The sequence below is a fragment of the Lissotriton vulgaris genome, chromosome 1_1, assembly GCF_964263255.1.
Source record: "Lissotriton vulgaris chromosome 1_1, aLisVul1.2, whole genome shotgun sequence".
In the NCBI taxonomy this organism is placed as follows: Eukaryota; Metazoa; Chordata; class Amphibia; order Caudata; family Salamandridae; genus Lissotriton; species Lissotriton vulgaris.
This window is the reverse complement of record NC_141685.1, coordinates 2,110,324,238-2,110,351,260: the sequence shown is the minus strand read 5'-3', so window position 1 is coordinate 2,110,351,260 and position 27,023 is coordinate 2,110,324,238. Positions and strand designations below refer to the sequence as shown.

General features: G+C 46.3%; 1 protein-coding gene across 1 annotated transcript in view; it reads left to right on the top strand.

Annotated features, from left to right (window-relative positions):
• The window catches only part of PRMT8 (protein arginine methyltransferase 8), a 793,591-nt gene extending 766,956 nt beyond the window's left edge, over positions 1-26,635 (top strand). The window contains exons 9-10 of the mRNA XM_086921504.1: positions 8,214-8,335; positions 26,337-26,635. Of these exons, the coding sequence (XP_086777630.1) occupies positions 8,214-8,335; positions 26,337-26,420 (206 nt within the window). The 3' untranslated portion in view covers positions 26,421-26,635. The remainder of the gene's footprint in view (positions 1-8,213; positions 8,336-26,336) is intronic.
• The last annotated feature ends 388 nt before the right edge of the window (positions 26,636-27,023 follow it).

Below are 27,023 nucleotides of genomic sequence, written 5' to 3'. Positions count from 1 at the left end.
GCATCCACAAACTACACCCTGCTGGGAGACCTCAACTTCCACCTCGACAATCAAATGGACCCCAACACCACATGCCTCCTGGACAACCTCCACAACATTGGACTCCGCCAGATCGTGACCGAGCCCACGCACTCAGCAGGACACACCCTCGACTCCCTCTTCCTTACAGGAAACTCCATCACCTTCAGCCTCACCACCGAACTCCCATGGACCGACCATCGTTGCGTCCGCTTCACCTTCAGAACACCCACCATCCACAGACACCAGCACCTGCTTTCACAAAGAAACTGGACCAAAATCACCGATGACCAGCTCACCTCCTCACTCAACAACTCCACCCCAACCATCGCGGAAAACGGCGACCCCAACACCGCAGCCCGAACCCTGCATAGATGGATCTCGGACAGCACCAACACCAAACCCCCCCTCAAGAAAAACAACAATACCCGTGCCAAGATAGCCAGATGGTTTACCACCGAACTTCGAGAGCCCAGGCGCACATGCCGCCGCCTCGAAAAGGCCTGGAGAAACACCAAATCCACAGAAGGCTACAACAACTTCAGAGCCGCCACCAACGCCCACCAACAACTCATCAGAGAAACGAGGAAAAAAGCGATTTAAGACAGAATCTCCACCCACGCACACAACAGCAAGGAACTCTTCAGCATCATCAAGGAGTTCGCCCAACCCACCAGCGAGTCTACCGATATCCCTCCCTCACAAGACCTCTGCGACAAACTTAGTATCTTTTTCCACCACAAAATCAAGAGCATCTACGACAATTTCGACGAAGACAACCAACACACTGAACCCTCACCAACCACCCACAACACCCGGAAACCAGCGATTGATGACTGGACAGCCCTCACCACCGAAGACACACTGAAGACAATGAAGTCAATCCACTCAGGGGCCCCCACGGACCCCTGCCCCCACCACATCTTCAACAGAGCCGCTAACACCATCGCACCCATGCTCCGCCAAACCATCAACCGTTCCCTGGCGACCGCCTCGTTCCCCGACGACTGGAAACACGCCGAGATCAACCCCCTCCTAAAGAAACCCTCAGCGGACCCCACCGACCTCAAAAACTAAAGACCCATCTCCCTGCTCCCGTTCCCAGCAAAAGTCATCGAGAAAGCCATCAACAGCCAACTCGCCACATTCATTGAAGAACACAACATCCTTGACTCCTCCCAATCCGGCTTCAGAAAAAACCACAGTACGGAAACCGCCCTCCTCGCTGCAGCAGACGACATCCGCACCTTACTGGACAAAGGAGAAACAGTAGCCCTCATCCTCCTCGACCTATCAGCGGTGTTCGACACAGTCTCCCACCGCACCCTAATACGCAGACTCTACGATGGAGGAATCTAGGACAAGGCCCTCGACTGGATCTGCTCCTTCCTCTCCGGCAGGACGCAGCGGGTCAGACTCCCCCCTTTCCTCTCGGACCCCACACCTACCACCTGCGGAGTCCCCCAGGGCTCCTCCCTCAGCCCGACGCTCTTCAACGTCTACATGGCTCCACTTGCCCCCATCATCAGAACCTACGGACTCAACATTGTGTCATACGCAGATGACACCCAGCTCATCCTCTCCCTATCCAACGAGCCCAACACCACCAGACGCAACTTTTGAGAAGGCATGGAAGCCGTCGCCAAATGGATGAAAAACAGCTGCCTACAACTAAACACCAACAAAACAGAAGTACTCATCATGGGCCCAAACCCCGACGCCTGGAGCGACACCTGGTGGCCCACCGCCCTCGGAAACCCGACAACCCCCACAGACCACGCACGCAACCTGGGAATCATCCTGGACTCTGAGCTCAAAATGGACCGCCAGATCAACTCTGCCTCATCTTCCTGCTTCCACACCCTCCGCCTCCTTCGTAAGACCTTCAAATGGATCCCCCTCGAACACCGAAAGACAGTCACTCATGCCCTGGTCACCAGCAGACTCGACTACGGCAAGGCACTCTACGCCGGAATAAACAAAAACCTCATCCACAAGCTACAGAACATCCATAATGCCGCCGCAAGACTGGTCCTCAACCTGCCAAAACACTGCCACATCTCCCAGCACCTGCGCACACTCCACTGGCTCCCCGTCGAGGCGAGAATCACCTTTAAGATGCTCACCCATGCACACAAGGCCCTCCACGGCACCGGACCAGCATACCTGAACAGCCGACTCAAATTCCACGTACCCCACAGGACCCTACGATCAGCCCAGCTTTCCTACGCCGTGGTCCCCCGCAACAGAAAGACCAGATCGGGAGGCCGCTCCTTCTCCTTCCTCGCGGCCAAAGCATGGAACGCCCTTTCGCTCCACCTCAGACAGACTACATCGCTCCCCATCTTCACAAGAAACCTCAAAACCTGGCTCTTCGACAGACCCCCTCCTTGATGGAATGGAACCTGCACCCCCCCACCCCACCCACCCCTAGTGCCTTGAGACCCTTACGGGTGAGTAGTCGCGCTTTAACAAACTCCTGATTGATTGATTGATCAAAGCGATTGGCCTGTAAGATCCTGGGGCTGTACTGATCTTCCCTTTTTTTAAAATAACAATGATGTCTGCCCCTCTCCAAGACATTGGGATCGAGTTCCCCTGTTGGGCCTGCTTCAGGACATGTAACATCTCACCGATAATCACCCCTTGAAATGTCTTATAGAATTCCACTGGCAGTAGATCTGGGCCTGCTGCTTTCCCAGCTGGAAGATCACCTACTACCTTAAGTACTTCTTCTAGACCGATCGGGCTTCTAACAATGCCTTTTCTTCATCCAAAAGGTGCGGTGCGTTTTCACCTATGCTCTGGGGAAGATACTCCTTTATACCCACTCCTCCATATCCATCTTCTAAGTTATATAAGTCTGCATAGAACTGTCTGAAAGCTTCTCTGATTTCCTCTGTATCCCCCCTAAGAGTCCCTTGATTATCCATGATCTCCTTAATCTCCCCCGATGCCAGTTGCTGTCTGGTTCGGATTGGCAGGATATGCCCGACTCTTTCGCTAAGTTCAAATGCTTGCTCTTTCTTAACTAAATATTTCACTGCTACCTTGCTGCTAATTTCCTCTAGCACCTCTGCCTTCAATTGTGTGATTTTAAATAGCTGTGACTCCAGTGGCACATTCTGCTGTATTAAAGAGCACAGCTCTTCCTCTGCCTGTCCAATAGTCCTTACTAGTTGTTCCACCCTAGCTCTTTCCTGCTTCTGTTTAAACAAAGTGTAGCTCAACGTTTCCCCCCGAATTGCCGCCTTGAATGTATCCCAGACAATCCCTGATGACGCACTCTCCTGTTAAATTCTCAGAACTCTTGTATCCATTTATTCATATGCACAACATATTCTGTATCCTTCAGGAGTGCTCTTTCAAATGTCCACCCATTATCTCGGCCTGCCGCCCCCCCAAAGTTTACCGCCAGGACCAGAGGACTATGATCTGATATAATCCTTGGGTATTTCTGAATTCTAGATCTTGCCAGCAGGGAGTTTGAAATTAAAAAGTAGTCTAATCTTGCCAAGATCTTATGTGGTGCAGAGTAAAACGTGGTGCCATCTATCGGCGGGTTAAGCCCTGCCCACACATCACATAGTGAGTTATTTTGTGCCATATCTGTAACTGCTCGAAGTACTAGTTTTTTCCTGCCAGCATATCCCTGCCCTAGTTGTAATCCATTGCCAGAGGGCATATTAATATTCAAATCTCCACAGCATATAATTGGTTCTGACCAATGCGCTAGTTCTGCATCAAGATAATCAAATAACTCTGGGTCATCCTCGGTGGAGCCATAAACCGAGGCAATTGTGAACTTCGCAGCCTTATGTATTATTTCAACTATCACCCACCTGCCCCACTGGTCTTCAAGTTTCTTGACCACTACACTATCCTTCCCTTTAGCGAGTATCGCAACATCCCTTGTCTTAGACCCTTGCCTTGTGCACGCCAGGAGATTGAACCCCAATTGGTCTAGGACGAACATCCTCCCTCCCTCGACATGCATTTCCTGCAAGCATATCATATCTAGCTTCATTGTTTTAAGCACTGCGGTCACCCGAATCCTTTTCTGAGGATCATTCAGACCGCAGACATTTATTAAGGCTATTCTACAACTCATCTAGAATTAAACAGAATATTTCTCTGTGTACCTGTCTATCTCTAATGCTAAACCGAAAAAATAAAAAATGTGCCGTGCTACTTGTGCTTTGTGCCCCCCCTTGCACCCCCTATCTCCCTCTTCCCCCATCTGCTGCCCCCCCTCCCTTGCCCTCGAGCAGACCATCCCCCCCCATTCGCGCCTCCCTCCCACGCCAATTCTTGATGCATCCTGGGACCAAGGGGCCCCAGGTGTGGGCGACCGAGTGATCCGAGCCACACCGCTTGCTTGATCGCCTGAGTTATTAAGAGACTTTAACCATATAACAGCTCAGCTGGCTAAGTTTCCCCCTCCTATTTTCTTGGTTCAGAGAGTTCATGCAGGTAAGCTTCTGCTTGGATCTTGCTTGAAAAGTTCCTTGATGTTCCTTTGTAGAGTACTCTTAAACGTGCTGGATTTAGCAGATAGACGGTTGCTCCGATCTTCTCAAATGGGGCAAAGAGTTGTCTCAACCTCCATCGGCGTTCAACCGTTGCATGAGCAAAATCCGGACGGACAAAGAACTTGTTTCCTTGATATTCTTTTCTACTCGTTGGTCTAGCCAGGTCATAAATTGCTTCTCGTAAAAGAAAGTTTCCGAAGCAGACCAGAATAGCTCTTGAATACTGATTTTCTTTTATAGGCCTCTTGGGGAGTGTTAGAGGAAAGCGATGAGCACGTTGAACTTCTCGTTCCAATTCCCATTTTGAAAGTTCAGGCATGGAAGACTTTAAAAGGTTAACAATATATCCCTTGGCGTCACTTCCCTCTGCCCCTTCTGCAATTCCCAAGAAGCGGAGGTTATTTCTTCTCCCCCGGTTCTCGAGGTCCTCCACCTTTGTCATTAAATCTTCAATAATAGCAGTTTGAGACTTTTCTCTATTTTGAAGTTTAATGACATCTGCTTCTAGATTTTCTGTGCGGCTCTCCACCGAAGCCATTCTGTCCACTATCTCCATACAAGTGTTATCTACCTTCTGTATAGCGCCTTGGAGTTGTTGAATCGCGTTGTGATTCCTTTGGCTATCGGTTTTAACATCTGAGTGAAAATCCTTTATGGTCCTCAGGACCTCACTCAATGATGGTTCTACAGAAAGTCCTAGTTTGCCAGTATCATGATGTTGTTGTTTTCCCTTGCTCTTTTCAGCTGCCCCATTTTTTGGATTTTTAAGTTCTGTGTCTCCTTTAAATGTAGAAGTCGAACTTTTCCGGAGGAGTCTAGATTTTTTCTTTGTTTGGTCCTGGTTACTCCCCTGATCCGTTGTTTCGTCCTCTAATGGTTTGTGAAGTTTTCTAATTTTGGATTTTTTCTTCTCCACCTTCTTTTTGGATACCGAATCTCGACCAGGTTCATTATTGTTCTTTATATCAGTTGCTTCCAGATTGACAGTTGGTGAGTTTTCGTCCTCGCTAATCGCACTTGTGCCTCCAACTTCGCTTTCATTTTCACTAGAAATCGATCAGCCAGTTTCGTAAATTTCAGAATTAGATTCCTCTGACAATTCTTCACTCCCAGCTGTAGTTTTTTATCTCCAACTATGGTTTGTCCATTAGCGTGCACATAGTCCAGGTCTTGATCGATCAGATCTGCGGCCATTTCTGCACTTGTGCTAGTTAGATTTGGATTTATTTTATCACTGGGAGTCTTATTCTTCATTACGTCCTTTAGCTTCCCATTATTGTTATTATTACTGCTGCTATCTTCATCTTTGTTGCCTTCCTTCAAGGGTTCCTTTGAGAGCGGTGTAAATATGTTAGAGATCCTTGGTTGTGTTTCATTATACAATCCCGTTAACTTTGCTGCGGCCTTCAAGCTTTTAATAGTTTGCACCCTCTTAGCCTTTTTAACCAAAAGTTCCATCTTTTCATCAGCTTGATCATCTGATTTTTCTTCTTCGGGGTTACATTCATTTAGCTACTCTTGTTTCTTCTGTTTTCCCCTCTTACTGTCTTTCTCCTTCTCCTTGTCCTTTTCGGCAGTTTTCATGGCATTTTTGCTTTGACTTTTACTTTTCTCCAAGTTGTTTTTATGTTTTACTTTGCCAATAATAATATCCTCCTTACCATTTTTGGCCTCTTTAACTTCTTGTGCCTTCAAACCTCTAGTTTCTGGCCTTCTAGTGGAGCTATTATTTTTTAGTTGGTAGCTTATCGTTTGTTTTAAGCTACTTTCACGATCCAATGTCACTGCATTTTTTGCTGCTACTTTGGTCACTTCATTTCCCTCGATCATTTCATTAGCTTCATCCTCTGAAAGCATCTTACTCACAGTTTTGCTCAAGTTTGTTTCTGACATTTTCTGTACTATTTGTGCTTGAGTTTGAGTCTGTGGTTCTATTGCCTCCATAGAAATTCTAACAAGATCCTTGAGATTAAGAAAGCCTGAATAAGTATAGTCCCATTCTTGACTTCCCCTAAAGATAAGCTTTATCGTGATCCTGCGTGGGTTTAGTCTCTGCTCAGACTGTGGTAACCTTTGCGGCAGTCTATACTTATTTTCATATGAACATTCTCCTTGTATTTGCTCCTCCCCCCAGATTTTCTTGAGTTGATAAGTTGAAGTGTGCAAATGTAAGCAATCAGGTTTTTTTTGTTGCTTTGAAAAAACGTGCGTTACTCCACAGACCCCTGTATCAATAGAAAGTTGAAAGTTATAGGCAGTTTATAGATGCTCCCTAGGGCCTGTGTTCGGGGGCGTGGCTATCTCGCTATTCAACCCCCGGCAAGCAGTGCTCTGATGAAATCTCGCACATCTCACACAGTAATCGACCGGCCGAGCGGAGGAGCAGCAAACACAGTGCAGTGCAGTGCAGTCAAGAGCTAGGAGCCCAGAAGCGGCTCAGCAGAACCCCCAGAATCACATAGTGGGCACTGAGTGTGTCACCAGAGTGAGGCAAGATGGCGTCGGAGTGAGCAGTCGCATCGATCTTGCTCTGAGGACCTGAGAGAATTTTAGATGGCTGGCGCTTGTTCACTGATTCAGGGAGAGCTGAGTAATATCCCGAACAGGTAACGTGGAAGATTCTTACCGGAGGAAAGTCACGGAAAGTCCTGGAAAACCTGGGAGCACTGCGAGTGGAGGATCTCTGGATCACTGGAACACTGGTGACCTGTGGAAGCTGAGCCTGCCGGGGGTCAGACGCCGCATTTGGACTTGCGCGTCGAGCCTGCACGCTCTGCATATCGGGCAGTCTTGAGCAGTAGCACACGGTCTGCGAGGAGTGTGGATGAATCCTAGACCTCCCGACTTCTCTTTCTCTTTCTCCCGCTGTTCCGGTCTTCCGGCCTTCCAAGATCTGTTGTGTCTGGCTCAGTGGAGTGGTGGAGTTTCCGGAGGGTGAGCATTGCACGGGCGTGTGTCTTTGCCCACTATGTGATGAATTCTGACTCGACTTCCGGCCTTAAACCATTGATAATTTACCAACTCCCATGATGGGATGGCAACTGATTTACAGAGGGGAAGGTGTCCCCATTCGACATTTCTCCTTTGATAATCGGGGTGAAAGCTTCAGTGGGAGCAATCAGTGGTCGATAATAGTGATCGGTTGGCAAAACAAGATACCTCTTGTAAACAGCAGAGTTGCAATTTGTGAACTCTTATTGCTACTATTATCTTAGTACCTTTGGACCTATGTATTATCAATGTGTTCTTTACATGCACTTCCATTGTATTCTAAACTTTCTAACCATACTCTATGCTTTTTCCTCAATCTATGGGGTAGATTTACAAGCCCTTGCACCACTTTTGCATCACTTTTTCCATGTTAAAAGTGACACAAAAGTGGTGCAAGGGGCTTGTCAATCTGCCCCTATATGTTTATTAATACCGTAAAGTACAGTAAAAGTGACCAGGTTAAATTTCACACACTTCTTTGCCTAGAGAAAATGAGAATGACAGTGTTAGGTTTATTTGTGGGTTGTGAATGAGTGACTATGGTTGTTAGGGTCAATCAATAATTCAAAATGTGGTGTGTTGTCATTTATCATGATCATAAAACACAGCAGGGCAATAAAGCTTTCATGCAAATAGTATGCTTCTTCATGTATGTGGTGTTTCTTCTTTCAGCTCCTGATGCTCCTTACACACATTGGAAGCAAACCGTATTCTACCTAGAAGACTACCTGACTGTGAGAAGAGGAGAAGAAATTTATGGAACAATGTCCATGAAACCCAACTCAAGCAATATTGTAAGTTAATGCAACTATTGTAATAATAGTTTTATTCTCAGGCTTTTGCTTACTGAGACAATAGTTAATTTCTAGTACCTAGTAAAAATTCTTTTTTTTCTGGAATTGACCTGCTCATGGTGCAAGAGTGCATGAATTGGCGCTAGCCAGCACATTGTGCCTCCAGCGCTGGTAAAAGGCAGGAACGCACCAAACAATGTTACGTACGGTGCTTTCCCTATCACGCAGTGCATCAAGGTGACTTGCTGCACTGCACTACGCTGTGTGATATGCTGATAAGTATGCCCCTAAATCTAAGGCTTTACATAATCAAAAAACTTCTAGATCCACATTTACTAAGGCTTTATGGTATTGCAAAGTGACACAAGGGGGGTGCAATGCATCACAAAGTGACACACTGGTATCTAATTTCAAGCGCGGAAGGTAATTTGAGCTAGAAAGGTGCGCATTTGGTCAACAGAGTCATTACTTAGGTTGATTACCACAAACATCTATAGGTCTTGATGAAAAGCCAGATTCATTAAGATAGCCAGACCAGACTGTGACATAAACAAATGCCTCCATAAAGGAGAAGTTAGCAAAGGTAAATGTTTTCATTTCTCAAAAAACCCACACATTGCATGAGTGCTAAACCACAAGGCACACATGAAATGCATGGAATCCTCTGAAATGTGTCTAGTAATAGGAATTTGTATGGAAATGGGTTCCTCAAGTAAAGATTTTATGCTAGGCAGCACACTAACCTTTGCATCTTGGTGTACTGCTGTGTGTCTCGTAATACAGCCGAGTTAGAGTGTCAGGGCAGGGGATTACAGCAGCAGCAATCAACCTAACTCCAGCACCTGCTGGATACTCCATCATCAGACAGGAGAGACAAAAGAGGAAAGGTGGCGGACTAACAATCATCCACAAAGATGGAATCAATCTCTCCACCTTTAAGACCACAAAATACTCGACTTTCGAATACCTTGGAGTAGAACTCACTGCCAAAGACTCCACTCCCATCAAATTTCACACCATCTGCCACCCTCCTGGTGATCGTACCCGGTTCCTAGAAGAAATAACTGACCTACTGACACAGTTCTCCCTAGCTGAATCGAAGGATGTCTTCTTGGGCGACTTCAACATTCACTGGAACAATGCTGAAGATACCACAGTACGCAATCTGATTAACATTTGTGCAATTAACGAAATCAACCAACTTTGCAATGAACAAACGCATATCACAGGTGCCACTCTAGATGCGATTATCACCGAAAATTATCTTGTCTCACTTCGATCCATCACACCTATTGACTGGTCAGACCACCATCTCATACTGTTTAATATAGAGATCTACCTCAGATCCCAAACAAACCCCTCTGACAGACCCAAGCACTGGGCCAGGAACTTAAAGCAAATATCAATGACAGAACTGGAGACCAGGATCTGTGTCCAACTACAGCACCACCCTCCCGCTCACACAGTTGATGACCTCACTGGCCACTACTACACAGTGATATCTTCTGACCTGGAACTAATGGCACCACTCAAACTGAAGCAGTCTAAATCTTTCCAATCTAAATCTTGGTTATGGAGACAAAACCCCTCTTCACTGAACCTCTCACTCCTAAGAACAGCACAGCTTTCCTACAGGAAACACATCTTTAGAAAAAAAGCCACTTTCTTTTGCAACCAACTTGACTGCGCTAAAGACAGACACAGAGAGCTTTTCAACATTATTAAACGACAAACTACCCTTTCCTCCCCACACAAAACAAAAGCCACCACCGAACGCTGTGAAGAAATTGCCAACTTCTTCACTGATAAAATTGCAAAAATTGAACAATCCCTCACCCAAGCCACAAATCTGACATCCCTACTAACTTTCCCCTCAGCCTCACTCCCTACATAGCAGAACCATCTCCGGATGTAACCAAGGAGCGTATGTGCTCTATAAAAACTAATTTCAGCCTTGATCTCCTTCAACTAAAAAAAAAAGCAAATTGGTCTGATTTTGAACCTATGACTGAAAGTGAAGTCTTCAATGTAATTGCAAAGTTGAAGCCCACATCCCACACTTTGGATCCTATGCCTTCCACAATAGTTCAAAACTGCAACCATATCATTGCCCCGTTCTGGACTAAAATCATCAACTCATCTCTCTCCTCAGGCAGTGCTCCTGACTACCTCCAACTAGGCCAAATCACACCCATACTAAAAAAAACAGGTGCCGACCCCAATGACTTCAATAACCTCAGACCTATCACCAACCTTCCTTTTTTAGCCAAAACCTGGAGAAATTTCTCCTACAACAAATAAACCAACACATAGAAGAATTCAGCCTCCATGACACCTTCCAACTGGGGTTCACGAAAGGCTGTAGCACTAAAACTGGTATGCTCAATTTCTCAGATGACATTCACAGATCCTTGGATAAAGGAGATGCATGCCTCCTAATCTTGCTTGACCTATTGGCTGCCTTTTATACCGTAAATGACCCTACTTTACTTGAGACACTCAAGACCCATACGGGGATCAATGGCACATTCCTTGGATGGTTCACATCTTACCTGCAACATCGTTTGCAACAAATAAAAATCAACAACTGTTTCTCAAAACCAACACTAGTTCCTCAAGGTGTACCCCAAGGCTCAACACTATCCCCGGCCCTTTTCAATCTCTCATGGAACCCCTTTCGGTTATCTTGAACCAAGCAGAGGTCAAATATCACCAATATACTGATGACACCCAACTCTATTACAACATTAAATCACCCAATGACATCTCACCCTGATGATTGGCAGTGTGTTCCTGTGTTTCCTTAAATACTGTAGGCAGGTCTGGTGGCTGGTCTGCATTGCCTACTGGCCTTTCTCTTCAAGCATGGCTCTCACAAAGTTAGTAATGGAAAGTCTGGCTCGGAGGGCCCATAGTAGCACCATTCTTCTCCCCGTGCCTTCTTGCTGTCTTCACCATAACTTCCTTCGCTGAAAGCATTTGCATTTCTGGCTTGTATTTTACTACTAGCTCCTTTCAGGAGACTCCCGTGTTCCAAACCACTAGACTTGCTGGCACTCATTATTGCACCACCACAGCCCTTCATCACCTTGCAGCTAATTCTGTGGATTTTTCTCTCTCATCCACTCCTTGTCTGGATGCTGTCATCCCCAAGACTGCTTCTACGTGTTACTGCCCGGAAGCACCAAATCGCAACCGCATGCTGGCCGGCCAGCTGTGCTAAACTTGTTTGTCTCATTTAGCCAGCCAGGCAGCCTCCAATCACATCTCATGCCAAATGTCTGAGGAGGACGAGGGCCTCCTCTGTTACCAGTTAGCTAGAGATGGAGAGGGGCTCACACTCGGCCTACCAATTAGGCTGCCATCTTGTTTCGTGGTGAGTGTTCACAACACCAAACATTTCAAAGTAAGCAAACCCATACATTCTTTAAAGAAATATATAAAATAATGCATGGATTGCCAAAATGTTTATTTTATTTTTATTTTGTTCAATGAGTTTATAAAAAATCTGTCAAAGTTAACTGATAGCTATTGTTTGTAATGGGAACGTTCTAATTCAAGGGTACTTGCAACATTTTTTCACAGGGTCCAAAAAGTATTTATTTCTGAATTTATAGAGCGCATGGTTACACTTCCGTGTGTCCCCGCGCTGTCAGAAGAGCCATCGACTCCGTTAGACAAACAAGACTGGCTAATCATTGGGAAAGAGGAATGTTTTGAGCTTTCTACGGAAGATGAGCTCTGATGTTTCCGCTCTTAAGCTCAGGGGGAGAGAGTTCCATTTACGTGCTGCCAGAATGCGAAAGGATCTTCCTCCCATTCTGGCTTTCTTGTGTCTGGGGACAGCGAGGAGGCCTGCTCCTAGCGAGCGGAGTTGACGAGTGGGCGTGTAGGGGCATAGAAGGTTCTGAAGGAAGGCCGGGCTCTTGCCATGTACTATCCTATGACTGATACAAAGGACTTTGAAATCAATTCTTTCATTGATCGGGAGCCAGTGAAGAGTCTGAAGGGATTTATTTGATGGGGCTCTTCTGGGCAACCGGAGGACCAGGCGGGCGGCAGCGTTCTGGATAGTCTGCAGTCGCCGCCGGCTAGAGGCACTGGCCCCCAGATATAGGGCGTTGCCGTAGTCCAATCTTGATGTGACCAGGGCGTGGACAAGGGTCTTCCTAGATGATTCAGGGAGCAGGTCGATGGTTTTGCGGAGTTTCCGTAAGATCGAAAAGCACGTACCGGCTACCCATCTGGTATGGTAGTCGTAGTCCAATTTCGAGTCCACCCATATTCCCAGATTCTTGACCTGATCACTAGGGGTAGGAAAGGGCCCCAGGGTCTGTGGCCACCAGGCAGATGTCCAGACTGAGGGAGGTTTTCCAACAATCAGCACCTCAGTCTTGTCACCGTTAAGACGGAGGCAATTCTTCGCCATCCATCCCGCCATGTCCTGGAGGCATGCTGAGAAATTAGCGGCAGCTTGTTCAGCAGGTTGGGTCAGAGCGACCACCAACTGTGTGTCGTCTGCGTATGTCACTACTTCTACCCCATATCGTTCTGCCGTAGAAGCCACTGGGGTGACATATAGATTAAAAAGGGTTGGACTGAGACTTGAGCCCTGCGGCACTCCTTGACCAAGGTCAAAGGTGTCGGAGCGTGCTCCTCCTTGCTCTACCGAGAAGCTGCGGTTGGTGAGAAAAGATTCCAGCCATAACCAGGCCCGGCCTGTCACCCCTCCTTTCTTCAGACACTGCAGCAGCGTATGATGTGCTACAGTGTCGAAGGCTGCACTGAGGTCCAGAAGCACTAGTGCTGCCACATGTCCCGCATCTACGTGCCTCCTCAGTGCCTCAGTTGAAAAAAGGAGGGCTGATTCTGTGGAGTGGCGTGCACGAAAGCCCGATTGGTTGGTGTGCAGGAGGCCTCTGGACTCTATGTGCGCGGAGAGTTGTTGGTTTACCAGCTTTTCCGCCAGTTTAGAAAAGAAGGGTAAAAGCGATATGGGGCGTAAGTTACTAAGCTGGGACGCACTGATGTTGGGTTTTTTCTTCAGAGGCAGTACGACTGCCTGTTTCCACCGGAGAGGGACCTTGCCGGTGTCAAAGGAGGTAGATAGAACATGGCCAACATAGGGTGCCAGATGACTCATGGCGCTGTTCAGAAATTTGGCAGGGGCAGGATCATGCGGGGAGCCTGATTTAATGCCTTTAGCAATGGCTATCAGGAGATCATCCGACGGAGTCTGGAATACTGTGAGACAGTCTTCGATCGTCGCCTCCCACGCTGCTTCTTCGTGAGGAGGAAGAAGGTTAGAGCCAGTTCTGGCATCATCTGGGAAACTGTTGTAAATGTCGCGTACCTTTTTATGGAAAAATTCCGCGATGGCGTTGCATGATTGTGCTGATGTATCTGCCTGCTCTAAGACAGGGGGAGGTGTTGTAATCTCTTTGTAAATCCTAAAGAGTTCCTTGGGAGAACATAAAGCACTATCTATTCGATCCGCATAGAAGGACGCCTTGGCTTTCCTAATTAGGAGGTGATATTCTTTTATGTTAGCTCTATAAACATCCCTTGCCTCTGATGAGTAGTTCCTTCTCCAAGCGCGTTCAAGCCTTTTACAGGCTGCCTTGGTTTCTCTAAGAGTTGTATTGAACCAAGGTGCAGTTTTAGTTTGTCGCTCCGGGCCCTTATTGGCCCAAGGGGCAGTCATATCCAGGGTTTTAGTGATGTGTTCGTTCAGGGCTGCGCAAGCTCTGTCAACGTCCCCTCCTAGGTCTGCCGGGGAACCGTTTAGTAGGAAGTGATGTTCGAAGGACTCCATGGAGAACCTGGCCCATTTTCTCTGCAGTTTATTTGCGCCATGGTGAGTTTTTATATGATGAGGCATGACTAGGAAGTGAAAAGGAACTAAGAAATGATCTGTCCACGGCAAAGGAATGGGAGTATCCTGTTTCAAATCCTCCATGTTGTTAAAAATGGGGTCTAGAAGGTGCCCATGGCGATGAGTCGGGTCGTGGGAGGTAGTGACTAATTGTAGGATCTGCAGCTCTTGGCATAATTCTTGAGCAGCTGAGTTGTTAAGGTCTTCAATGTGGAGGTTAATATCCCCTAATACAATGAACTTCCTATATCTCATAGCCAGTGGGGTGACGTTCTGGATAAGACTTTCCGTAAAGTTTCTGCTACCTCCCGGAGGTCTATAGATCAGTAGGTCTTTGATGACCGTATTTTTGTCAATATCGATGGAGAAAACTCCAGTTTCGCTATCTGTTATAGTGATAGGTTCGAGGATGCATGTCATATTCGTTCTGTAGATTATGGCAATGCCGCCTCCCCTTCCCTTAGGTCTGTCCTGCCTGCAAATTGCATAGCCTGGGGGCAGGGCCTCCCTAACTTCAGGGTCTGAGTCTTCGTCCAGCCAAGTTTCAGTAAGGCATAGTAGGTCCCATTTATTGTCAGTTAAAAGGTCAAATACTTCCAATTTATGTTTTTTGAGGGAGCGACAGTTGAGTAGGGCGCCACTGATTATTCTACTGTGCTCTGGTTGGACGCTGCCGTTGGGCGCACTTGCTTTGGAGTGTTTGTTAAGGGTGAAGCCGCAGTTTTCACAGGGGTTGGTGGGACGACTGAGATCAATACTGTGCTCACATACCTTGAGATGTTTATTGCGAAGGCTGAGGAGCTCTTCTTTGTCGTAGCGGTTATCTGGGGGGTGAGGGCCAGGGGGTCTGGCCCCGTGCCCCGGTCTGCCGCGGACGGGCGCAGACGGGCTTGCCCCAGGCGCGCCTTCGGCGCGCAAACGGCGCTCCCGCTGCGCTCGTCCGCTGCGCTTCCGCTGGCAACACATGATATAGGCGAGGGGGGGGCGTGGCCTCGAAAGTGGGCGTGGCCTGAGCGTCGCCGGGGAGGCGATCAGGGGGTCGTTGCAGTCGTCCCAAGGACGCTGTTTGGATATTAGAGATTGAGGAAGAGTAGGCAACAGGCTACTTGTCAGTTTCACACAGGTAAAATCAATTTCAAACAATTTTTAAAAAAACGAGTCTCCCGGCGTCTGCCTGCGGAGCTCTGACAACTTCTGGCAAGTATGGTCTGTGGTGTAGCCGAGAGCTGCATTGATTACAGCAGGGGCGGTGGAAAGTAGGCATAGGGGAAGCAAAGCATATACATGGTGTGCACAGTGAGTAGTTGAGTTTTGTAGGGTTTCATGCCATACGTCCCACTAAATTAAGCCCCTAAGGCCAGATGTAGGTCGCCAATTACCGGGCGCCAACGGCCGATTTTGGCCGTTACCGACCAGTAATTGGTTTTTGAGATGTAGGGGGCCCGAATTTTACCGAATCTGTAAATTTACCGATTCGGTACATTTACAGATTCGGTAAAATACCGACTCGGTATATATACCGAATCAGTAATTCCAGATGTAGGTGGAACTTAAAATAGTGCCACAGGCCCTTAAGAATTCGTTATTTACCTTGAAATACTGAACTGACCTGGGAGGTCACTCTTGTGGGTGGAGGACAGCTGCAGACCGAGCGCTGCTCCACGGAGAAACCGGACACTGCACCCAGCCGGCCGCATCCCGAGCACCGCGGCGAGGAACTACATTGCCCAGCACCCTTAGCGCCAAGGAAGGCGCGCATCCATCTGACAGCCCCGCCCCCGGAGGTGCGCTTAAGGCCAGCGCGAGCCCCGGGGGAGCGGGGAACCGGAGTCCTGCACTGACCTGGGAGGTCACTCTTGTGGGTGGAGGACAGCTGCATACCGAGCGCTGCTCCACGGAGAAACCGGGCACTGCACCCAGCCGGCCGCATCCCGAGCACCGCGGCGAGGAACTACATTGCCCAGCACCCTTAGCGCCAAGGAAGGCGCGCATCCATCTGACAGCCCCGCCCCCGGAGGTGCCCTTAAGGCCAGCGCGAACCCCGGGGGAGCGGGGAACCGGAGTCCTGCACTGACCTGGGAGGTCACTCTTGTGGGTGGAGGACAGCTGCAGACCGAGCGCTGCTCCACGGAGAAACCGGACACTGCACCCAGCCGGCCGCATCCCGAGCACCGCGGCGAGGAACTACATTGCCCAGCACCCTTAGCGCCAAGGAAGGCGCGCATCCATCTGACAGCCCCGCCCCCGGAGGTGCGCTTAAGGCCAGCGCGAGCCCCGGGGGAGCGGGGAACCGGAGTCCTGCACTGACCTGGGAGGTCACTCTTGTGGGTGGAGGACAGCTGCAGACCGAGCGCTGCTCCACGGAGAAACCGGACACTGCACCCAGCCGGCCGCATCCCGAGCACCGCGGCGAGGAACTACTTTGCCCAGCACCCTTAGCGCCAAGGAAGGCGCGCATCCATCTGACAGCCCCGCCCCCGGAGGTGCGCTTAAGGCCAGCGCGAGCCCCAACGTCGCGGGACTGCGCGGGCTAAGCCCGGGCAAAGGGCGGGCCCTCTGTGGCCCTCAGAGGCCAGAGGAAGACGGGACGGGCCACTACACTTGGTTCCACCACAGGAGGAGGTACAGTCAGATGCTAACCATTCCCTCTTTATCGTTTTGATCTGTACACTGTTGTCTTCGGTATCCAGGCCCCTACCCACGATGTCCATTTGGGAAGAATTGAATGCCATGTGTGGTACTAACTATGTCCAGGATGTATTAACTCCCCCTATAATGGATAGAGACATTGAACAACCAAACGGCTCACCCCCCGCATCCCCTGAACCAACTTTCTGCAGCCCCCATTTATCCGCCCCAAACCCAGTCTCCCTAACATTGGATAAAACGGAGACTCGATCAGATGACCCCGTATCCCCCCTTCACTTGACCCTACTGGCCCAAATTGATCAAATGTTAAACAGTGCTCTATCACCATTGGTCGCAAAAATTAATGATCTGGGGGAGAGGCTAACCAAGATTGAAATCACTGTAATAAGGTCCCTTCCACTAAATGCCAACACCGTGACACCCACATGCTCTACCCTTACTAACACCCATGAAAGGCCTATGAACAATGCTTCCAGTATACTTCCAACTTGTGACCCCCCTCCTACACCACCCACTTTAAGTGGTCGCAACGCTCCTCTTACTCGAAAACATACCCCTCACAGACTTCCAGAAAGAAGGCATCGAATCGACTTACCCCCCGAAGCTGCGCCATACGTTACCGTTCTTTCTGGGGTCCCTGAACTCACCCTGGGCAAACGTGAACTACAGCAGGACCTAATGAATAAAGCCATTTTTTGGCTTAAAAACCATAGACATTTACCATCTGTTTTAGACGGCGGGATATTGAGCGTCAGGAGGGTGGGGTGGCTTGGTTCTCTGCCCAAAAAAGTTCCGGGAGATCTGATTTTAATTAAGTTTAAACACAGGAACATTGCCCCCTTTTTACGTTCTACCCACCACAAAGTTGGAGATGGCTCCATCCGTATCTGGGATTTGCATGACTTTTATCCTGGCCCCGGTGTACCAAATTACTACAACACCTGATGATAATGGAGGATTCTGAGTATTTTGGATTATGATCTTGAGTAGTTGATTCGCCAAACTGTTTTAGCTTGCCCTAAACAGTCTGTTTTTATTTTAACTACCCATTGACTTGCTGAATTAATTTTTTTTTGTATGTTTATCTTTTCTCTGCTGCTTTTATGGTTTTAAATTCAAAAGCCGAATAAAGCTTAATTGAATTGAATTGAACCTTGAAATACTATCTCATGGTAAATAACGAATACCTGTGTACATGCACATCTGTGCATGTACACCTGTGCCATGTGGCACACATACATGCCCTAAGGGCATGTATGTGTGTCACATTGCACACAAGCCAGAATCAGGGGTGCAACAGGGTGTCAAAGTGACACCCTGTCCCCCTTGTAAATTCGGTAATTTTACCGAATCAGTATTTACCGATTCGGTAATTGACATTGAATCCTATGGGCCTCAAGGTCCATAGGAATCAATGGCAATTACCGAATCGGTAAATACCGATTCAGTAATTACCGAATCTTACCGATTCTGTAATTGATTCGGTAAATATACCTACATCCCGATTGCCAGTTCTTAAATACCGAATCGGTATGATTCGGTATTTAAGAATCGGTAATTGGGGATTACCTACATCTGGCCCCTAGTCTCTAAAAGAGTTGTGGATTTGACACTACTTTTCCACCATGCCACTACCACATCCTGGGGTAAGCCTTCTCTGCTTGCTAACACTACTTTTGATCTAGTGCTTATGCCTCTTGTCTGTAATATGAGGATTGCTTAGAAGCAGTCTTTGTTACGGTAGACAATACTATAAAAAATTAAATGATAAAGACCCTGTTAGGACCAGGACCTTTTTGCAGGGTCTCCCCCAGATTTGCGTCTACTGCTGCTGGACCTTTATCCTGTTGCCATTAGGACTTAGTGCACTTTTTCCCTGCTAACCAGTGGTAAAGTGCTTGTGCTGCCTCAATGTAAATCAAGAAACATAGAAAATGTACCTAACCCTCAATTTTACTTCAAACACATTTCTAGTGTAATGAAAGATAAACAAAACTTAATACGTTTGTCCTGGCAATTACTTATGCCTTTTATTTTAATACTTATTTGTAATTTTGATGTTTTGATTCATCAAGAAAGACACATCATCCTTTAAACAGGATGCCACATTTTTACAATACAATCACAAACAAAAAGATAAATTGTGCATTGTCATCCATATAAATAATCCATACAAGTGTTAAATATATTTACAAACAAACAGAATGTCACGAACACTTCTTGTAAACATGATTTTGGAAAATCTGGAATATTTCATAAACAGTTGCCTAATAGACACAATTTTCTGACAACTGAACAACCCTATTCGTAGCCTTGTTATAAGAAACCTATTGATTGTCTCAAATTAATCAAGGAATTTTAATCCCATTGTCTAATTATACATGGAATTAATGCCGTTGCCGACGCGATTCGAGTTCTGGTTTAGAGTCACCAGACTCTCATCAGGGCTGTGTTAATCTTTTCCGTAAAACACTTCATATTTTCACGAGGGTACTGGGTCTAGAAATGCTGAAAATGCTGGCGGTGCGATTCTCATTCGTGGCGTGCCGGGTCAAGCCGGGACAGTAGCCGATGTTTATTTTAGTTCAGCAGAGTGTAAATGAATCATGCCCAGACGTGTGAATTGCTTCTCGGGTATGCCTTGGTCAAAGATGTTGGGGCTGCCGCTTCTATAATTATTTGCGTGCTAGCCTTCGCATAAGCGTTTGCCATGTGGAAAACCTTCTCATGTTTGGTTACCGGCAGAGCAGGAATGGCTCGCCGGTAACCAAACATGAGATATTTATATCTGGGTTTTATGGACCTTTCTTCGGCGTTTGATTTAGTCAATCACTCGAAATTATGGAGGATTCTACGTGAGCTAGGCCTGGATGAAGCTTTGGTTAACTTTCTAGGCTACCTTTACCAGGTCCTGTCGGCCTCTGTCAGGGTTACGAGGGAAGGACGGTGCACGGGGAAATTTAGCTCCAGAAGGGGGGCAAGACAAGGTTCCATACTGGCCCCCCTTCTTTTTACTATCTACATTAATGCCCTTGAAAAATCCCTGGGTATGGCTACACTGGACACACTGAGTATAGGCGAATCGGGTATCCCGGTCCTCCTGTTCGCGGATGATGCCGTTCTACTGGCACGCATGGGCCTGGGCCTACAGAGGCTACTGGACCATTTTGGCAGCTTCATGGAGGACCTGTATTTAAAAGTTAACACCATTAAATCCCATGCAATGGTGGCCGCAGCGCGGCGTAAGAACATGAAGATGAAAAGCTTCAGCTGTAATGGAACGGTCCTGACGAGGGTGCCTTCTTTCCCCTATCTGGGAGTTCTTTTCTATGAGAAGGGTAACTGGAGCCCGCAGATGAAGCTAAGGAGCAATGTAGTTGTAAGATCTACCACAGCTCTCTTGAACTTCTCCAAGAGACTGGGAGCAAGACCCATGGAGGCTATACTCAAGATTTATAAATCAAAGTGCCTAGCGATAGCGTTATATGGAACGCCAATTTGGGGTTATGTAGCTACGACCACCATACAAATTGAAGAAAATAGTTTTTTTAGATCTCTCCTATCACTCCTGCAATTGTCCCCCACATTTTCAATACATTCTGAACTGGGCCAGGGTTATATCTCGGACCAAGTAAAGATGGCGCCGTTGATTTGTTGGGCTAAAACTTGGTTGACTGAGGAGCTCACTCTTAACCACCTAATTTTGAAGGATTGTGTTTCCCTGGAGAAGACGGAGAGGGTCCCATGGCTGTCGTATGTTAGAGCGGCATGCGACAGGTTGGGCCGACCAGATCTGTATTCTTCGCCACAGGGCATCAAGAAGGAGGACATAGGGTGGATTAAACATAGCTTTCTCAGGTTGTTGGAGGCTGAGAAGGAGGAGGAGGTAATCAGAAAACCACTTGTCAGAAGGATTTATGGTTTATTAATCTGTCCATCTATTGAACCCTATTTGTTGTATGTCACCAAACCCTTCCATCGCTTTTTGCTGGTGAGATTTCAGTTTAACCTTATCCATCTCACATTGGGTGTATTCCCTAAGTGGGGGAAACCAGAAGATGCCCCACCATGTTCCTGTGACAATTTTTCTGTCCAGGACACTCTCCACTTGGTAATGTTCTGTGAGCGCTACTTGGAGGTGCGCAACATTTTTTTTAAACCAATTCTGCTGGAAATTGGATTCATACAAGTAAGGCCCGCCCTTTTGCTTAGCTCTGTCTGGCTCACGTACAGTGTAGCTAGCTTCTTGGTGGCCGCAGCCCGGATAAATAAAAGAAGACCCTCTTAACTGTTTTCACCCTTAAGGGACTACCATGGTTTATGGCTACAAATGGTTACATCGTATGATGCTCTTTATACTGTCTGGAAAGCCATTGAACAAGGGGTTCCTTTAAAACTTTTAATATTTTTAAATTTTGATCCTATACATGACGTATTTTAAAACAAACGCAATTTTGTGTATACATATGAATTTTAAGAACTGAATGTGTACTGTCATTTTATATTTTTATTGTGCGGAGGATTGTCTTTCTTGTACTGTTTTCTTTTATGATTTTCATCAATCGAAAGAAAAAATTCTTGACTGACTGACTGAATCATCATTCCATCCATCATCTGTTCTTTTGGTATATAAAGATTGGGCAGGCTCCAAAGCGCAGTGCCATATCATGGTGAGAGTAGTCCCTGAGTGTCACCATCAGCATCACTCACACTCCAGTTGTGTACCGAGCAAGACATAAACTATGGAACTAAAAGGCATATTTTTTTTAATTAATATGTGCATCAAACCAGTCTGCTCCCAGATTATCACACTGAGTCATGCAGTAGCTTTAAGAATAGTAAGATCAGACCCTAGAGCATCATACACCTATGCTGTAGCCAAATTCTTTGAAAGGATATGGTTTATAAGATGGAAGCCATTACAATTCAAATCCAAAATTCATAACCGAAGTATTTACACACTGCATGCAAGGAAGGGACTATTATTACTCAAGCACAACCATCATGTTATTACTCAAGCGCAACCATCATGTTCATCTAACATCTTGGTGGATACCTTCTTTTGTTTACATAGGAGACCAGGCAGATGGTTAATCCTGGCTGTTTATCTGCCACAATGTTTTGCCCCAGGTCCTAGATAACATTAAAATCAAATACTACGAGGACGGTGGCTGGATTAGCTGGCTTTCGCCCCTCGAAGAATCCTGAAGGGGCTCTGCTGCCAAAATGTAATGGCAACCGAGTGATTTTATCAATCGAGCATGGCGCACACAAGTTAGAATTCTTGTTTTTTGCATCTTGTACCCCTGACACGGAGCACACACAGTGCATCATTTACCACATATAAAGACCTATGGCACGTTCTTATTTTTTATGCCATGGGGAATGTCTGTATTGGCTGGTTTGACCGTGCATGTCACTGAACTAGTCCAAATTGGCAGTAATCTTGAAAAGACGTCACAAAAAGAGCTGGTAATTTTAAATCTTTAAATGCATTGATTTTTTATGACAATCTCCTCATCTCAGATCAGAATTTATTTTTATTATTTGGCCGAATTCTCGATTTATCCGCTCTGCTTTTTATGTGTATGTATAGTATCTCACTTAAACTAATGTGTATGTTGTTTTTTTACATTGTGTTTTTAACTTTTATGCCTATGCTGATGAATAAAGTGTAATATAAAATAAGATTATTAATTTCTACCTCCACTGTTGACAAATTGTGTGCTCTTGGTTTATCACTTTCTGAACATATTTCTCTGCTCTTTTTTTAAAACAGAGATAGGAAAGTGAATGAGCAATAAAGATTCCTTGAAATGTTGGGGCAGATTTACAAGCCCCTTGCGACATTTTTGCGTCACTTTTAACATGGGAAAAGTGACGCAAAAGTGGCGCAAGGGGCTTGTAAATCTGCCCCGTTTTCTTTATCTTGTTACATTTGCATTGTATTCAAAGCCAGAGGCCAAATGTCTTTTTTTCTTACCTCATCTCCCCACAGACTCAGCAGTTTTGACAAGCCGCTTTATACTAACTGTGCTCCACTCGACTCACTGCTTTCGTCTAGCCATCCACGGCCTTCCTCTTTATCCCGAGGACTGGGTGTAATCATTGGAAAAGCAAACCAATTTCAAGATCTTAACTGTTTATCATGTGCAGGTGGCGTCCCCAAATTAACAAAGGGGACCAGATGTTTACAGGCTATTCTTCTTGGTTTAAATTTGCCATACGTAGGGCGGTTTTAATCCAGCTTTCTCTGGTTGTGGGGGCAGGGTCCTTCCATCTGATGCAAATCTCTCTTCTAGCCGAAATAACCAGGTAAAGAAGTAAGCCCACCTGGGTCTCTAAAGATGTCTTAATACCAAGTTTATTCAGGCCAAAAAACACCAAAGAGAGATCCACCACTGTACTTATTTGTAAAATGTCTGCCAAAGTGTCTCCCACCTCTTTCCAGAATCCGCCCAGTTCTGCACATTCGAAAAACATATGAATATCGTCCACCTTATTGATAGAACACCTTGGGCAGGCTGGGGCTGGGGTAGTGGGGGCTACAAACTTGGCGATGTTAGCCGGGGTATAGTATAACCTATTTAGTACAATGAAGTGATTTTTCTTTAAGCTCGCAGGCTTAATATATCTATACATTAACTTTACAGAAAAATCAAAAATGTTTTCAGTGTCTTGGAAAAGTGGGATGGAATTCCAAACAGTTGACTGTGGGGGGACCTCATGATCTACTGCTTCTAAAAGGCTTTTGTACCACAATGATACCTCTTTTTTCCTAGGTAGTACATTTTGGAATAGCTGGTCTAGCTCCCAATTCCCTACTGTATCTCCAGCCTCTGCCTCAAACCATGACCCTAACTGAAGGTACTTAAATCTTGAAAACGCAGGACCAATCTTGTCTGACAGTATCTCCTAGGGGAGAACCCCATTCGAGTTGGCAAGATCCAGCCACCTCTCCACACCCACTCTTCTAATCGGGATTGCTAAGCTATCACCCAAACAAGTTGGAGTTCCCGGTGAATCCCAGATGGGTGCAGGTGGGGAAAAATAACCAACAACCCAGGTACGCCTTAGTTTGTACCATATCTGCTAGGCCGCTTTTAAAACCTTAAGGTGTACCCTCTTGAAAAATCTAGGAGCCCCAAACTTATATAAAAACCCCACCTGCCCACTACCAACCTCCGCTAACACAAGTTCCCCTAAAAGTCCGCCCCAAGGGGTTTCTAGCGGAATGGAGAGGAGCATCCTTATGCCCTTAAATTGAAAAGCCAATAGGTATAAATTTATGTCAGGAAGTGCCAGGCCACCTTTCAACAACTTCCTTCGTAGTTTCTTCCAGGATAGCCTGGCGCTTTTCTGCCCCCAAATAAAGCTGCCTATCTTCCCTTGAATTTTGTTAATACTATCCTGTGGAAAGATAAGAGGGACCGCACTAAAAAGGAAGGTCAGTTTAGGCAATACCGACATCTTCACCAGGTTAACCCTCTCAAATGTCAGGCTATGTCTTCCAACAAATAGTTACTTAGTTTAACCCGTTCCATGCATCGGACGGCCCCCGGCCGCCCGACGTCACAGTAGGCGTGTGCAGAGGATGTCCGGGGGCCATCCGAACCCCACCCACTCATTAATTAGCCCGCACTGTGGCAGAATTCGCACCTTGGTCAACGGGTTAACATGGAGACTGGTGTTTACTTTTCATTCTGTGACTGCAAAGGGAGAGGATTTTGTAAAGTGAACTATGTGGCATTTGTGAAGGAGTATAGGGACTCTGAAAAGAAAGGCTGCAGGAATTTATATTTTTAACACAGCAACATTTCAATACCTGTAAATGTACAGTAAAATCATTTTTAAATGCATCAGCGGTTAGGAAAGTACAAACAAAGCACTTTTTTGTAACAATTAAGTATGATGGAAACAAATATTGTTAATAGGATCAAAAGAAATCAAGATACTTTAATTATTGTTGTGCAAATTATGATTATTTCGTGAAAACATGATTTCTATGGATTGACATTTGTGTTCTACATAGTTTTATCAGCAAAACTGCATTCATGTGCAAATATAGTCTCATTTCGATGGAAAATTTGCTGTTTATAAATCATTTTAAGCTACCACACCATGCTTTAGTAATGTATTTGTGACAATTTGCTCCACCGGCTACAAACCACACCCTTAACACTCTCCTGCTAAATGGTAACGGCTCATTTACTACATTCGTTCTTTATGTGATGCTTAGGATTTCAGTTATGTGACACTGATGGCAGCACCCCACTCTAAAAATTATTTTAGCGCCACTGGAGTGAAACATACATTTTAAGTGCAAAACAGAGCCCTGAATTCAGTTGCGGCTCTTCCACTATGGCGGAGGTTATTATTGTTTTATTTTGGTTGCTGAAGAGTGGGAGGAGGAATGGACTGTGCACACTAAGGGGGTCATTACGATGTTGGGTGGAATCACTTCCACCCGACACCACATCGGCCATGGGATCGACCAACACTCGGTCGGTGGTCCCAACCACCCCATTAGGATACGACTGAACACCGTTTGGGTACATTTCTACATTTTACCTTGGCAGCATGCATTCCGGCCATAACCCGGACGGAATGCGTGCTTTTATAGGAAAATGGGAGGTGCAGTTCATCCGGCAGGTTTACTTTAGGACTGCCTTCATCGCAATGAGACGGTCATAAAGTAAACCGACCAGACCACTACGATGCGGCTCTAAATGCTCCAACCAAGAGTCAGAGCCCTTTCCGGCCGCATCATAATCAGCCTCTATGTGCGCATGACTGCTTGGCCGTACGTTTCGGCCGGTCAAGCAGTTATGTGCATTTTGCATCTTCACCACCAGGCTCTAATGGACAGCATGGTGGGGATTATGCACAGGCTCCCTGTCCTGATCTGGGCGCTGATTCAGTGCGCTCAGACCAATCACAACGCTGCATTGCAGTGTTATGATTGGTTCAGGAAAGCCTGTGTGCCGGGTGCTTTGTGCAGCTTCTTCCTGGCTGGAGTCAGGAAGCGCAGAGTAGCGGAGGAGAGACGCAGCAGTCGCAAAAGGTGATTTTTTAAAATGTATATTTTAAACACCGCAAACCCCGTTCCCTACCACCCGCCACTGCCTGAAATCCACAACAAAATTTTCTCTTGACACTGGTAGGTCCAGCCCCGTTTGATTTTGAGCACATTACTTTAAGAAAGTAATTTTAAAACAAAACAGCTGACACGCCTTGTCCCAGGGCCGTCCTGCAGAAAGCAGTTCACTAAGGCAATATTTCTAAGCTCGAGTATAATATGTGATTTGCCATCCAAACACCTGAAACAGTGAAACATATTATTCCGACGCCGACGCCTGGCAGAAAATGTGTTACCAGAATGAATGATGATGAAGACAGAGAATTAAGTTTAACAAAAAGTATTTTTTCCTTAACATTACCATGTTTACAAATGATGCTTTATTCTCTTTCCTGCAGCGTGATCTGGATTTTACAGTAGAATTAGACTTCAAAGGACAGCTGTGTGAAGCAGCAATATCACACGATTACAAAATGCGCTAGCAGGAGGAGTCCTAATAAATCCATCCCTGATGCACTTGAAGAGAGTGGAGCCGCCGCAGGGCTACAAATCAAACAAGGGCCATCCGGCTCTTCCAGGAAGTGGATGATCTGGCTTGCTGGCACAAGAGGCGATGGAGTTTTGTTACAGTGAATGTACCTTGGAACATATTTGCATTGCCAGAATTGTGTCTAATAAAGAACAAGAACAAATGTCATTTGTGGTTGATCCATTGTGATGTAACAAATAGAAGTAACGTGAAAATTTGTATAAATTACTCACAGCTTTAATTAATTGATTAACTGATTTGAGAATTTCTTGAGAATCCACCCAGAATATCTTGGATATAAAAAAGAGAAGCATCAGGAAGGGCAGCAGATAAAATTTAGAGAAAAAAAAAGCTTTGAGCGTTTTCCTGAAACAAAGGTGGCAGTGGGAGGCGAGCTGGAGACCTCTGAACTAGAAGTAAGAGGCAAGCACCTCACTTCCGGTGGGAGTGGCAGAGGAGGAGCCTTACGCTCGCGACCATACAAAGCGACAGTGTGCAGGTGACCGCGTTGAAACCTCTGAACTAGATGTAAGAGGCGCGCGCTGATACTTTGCTT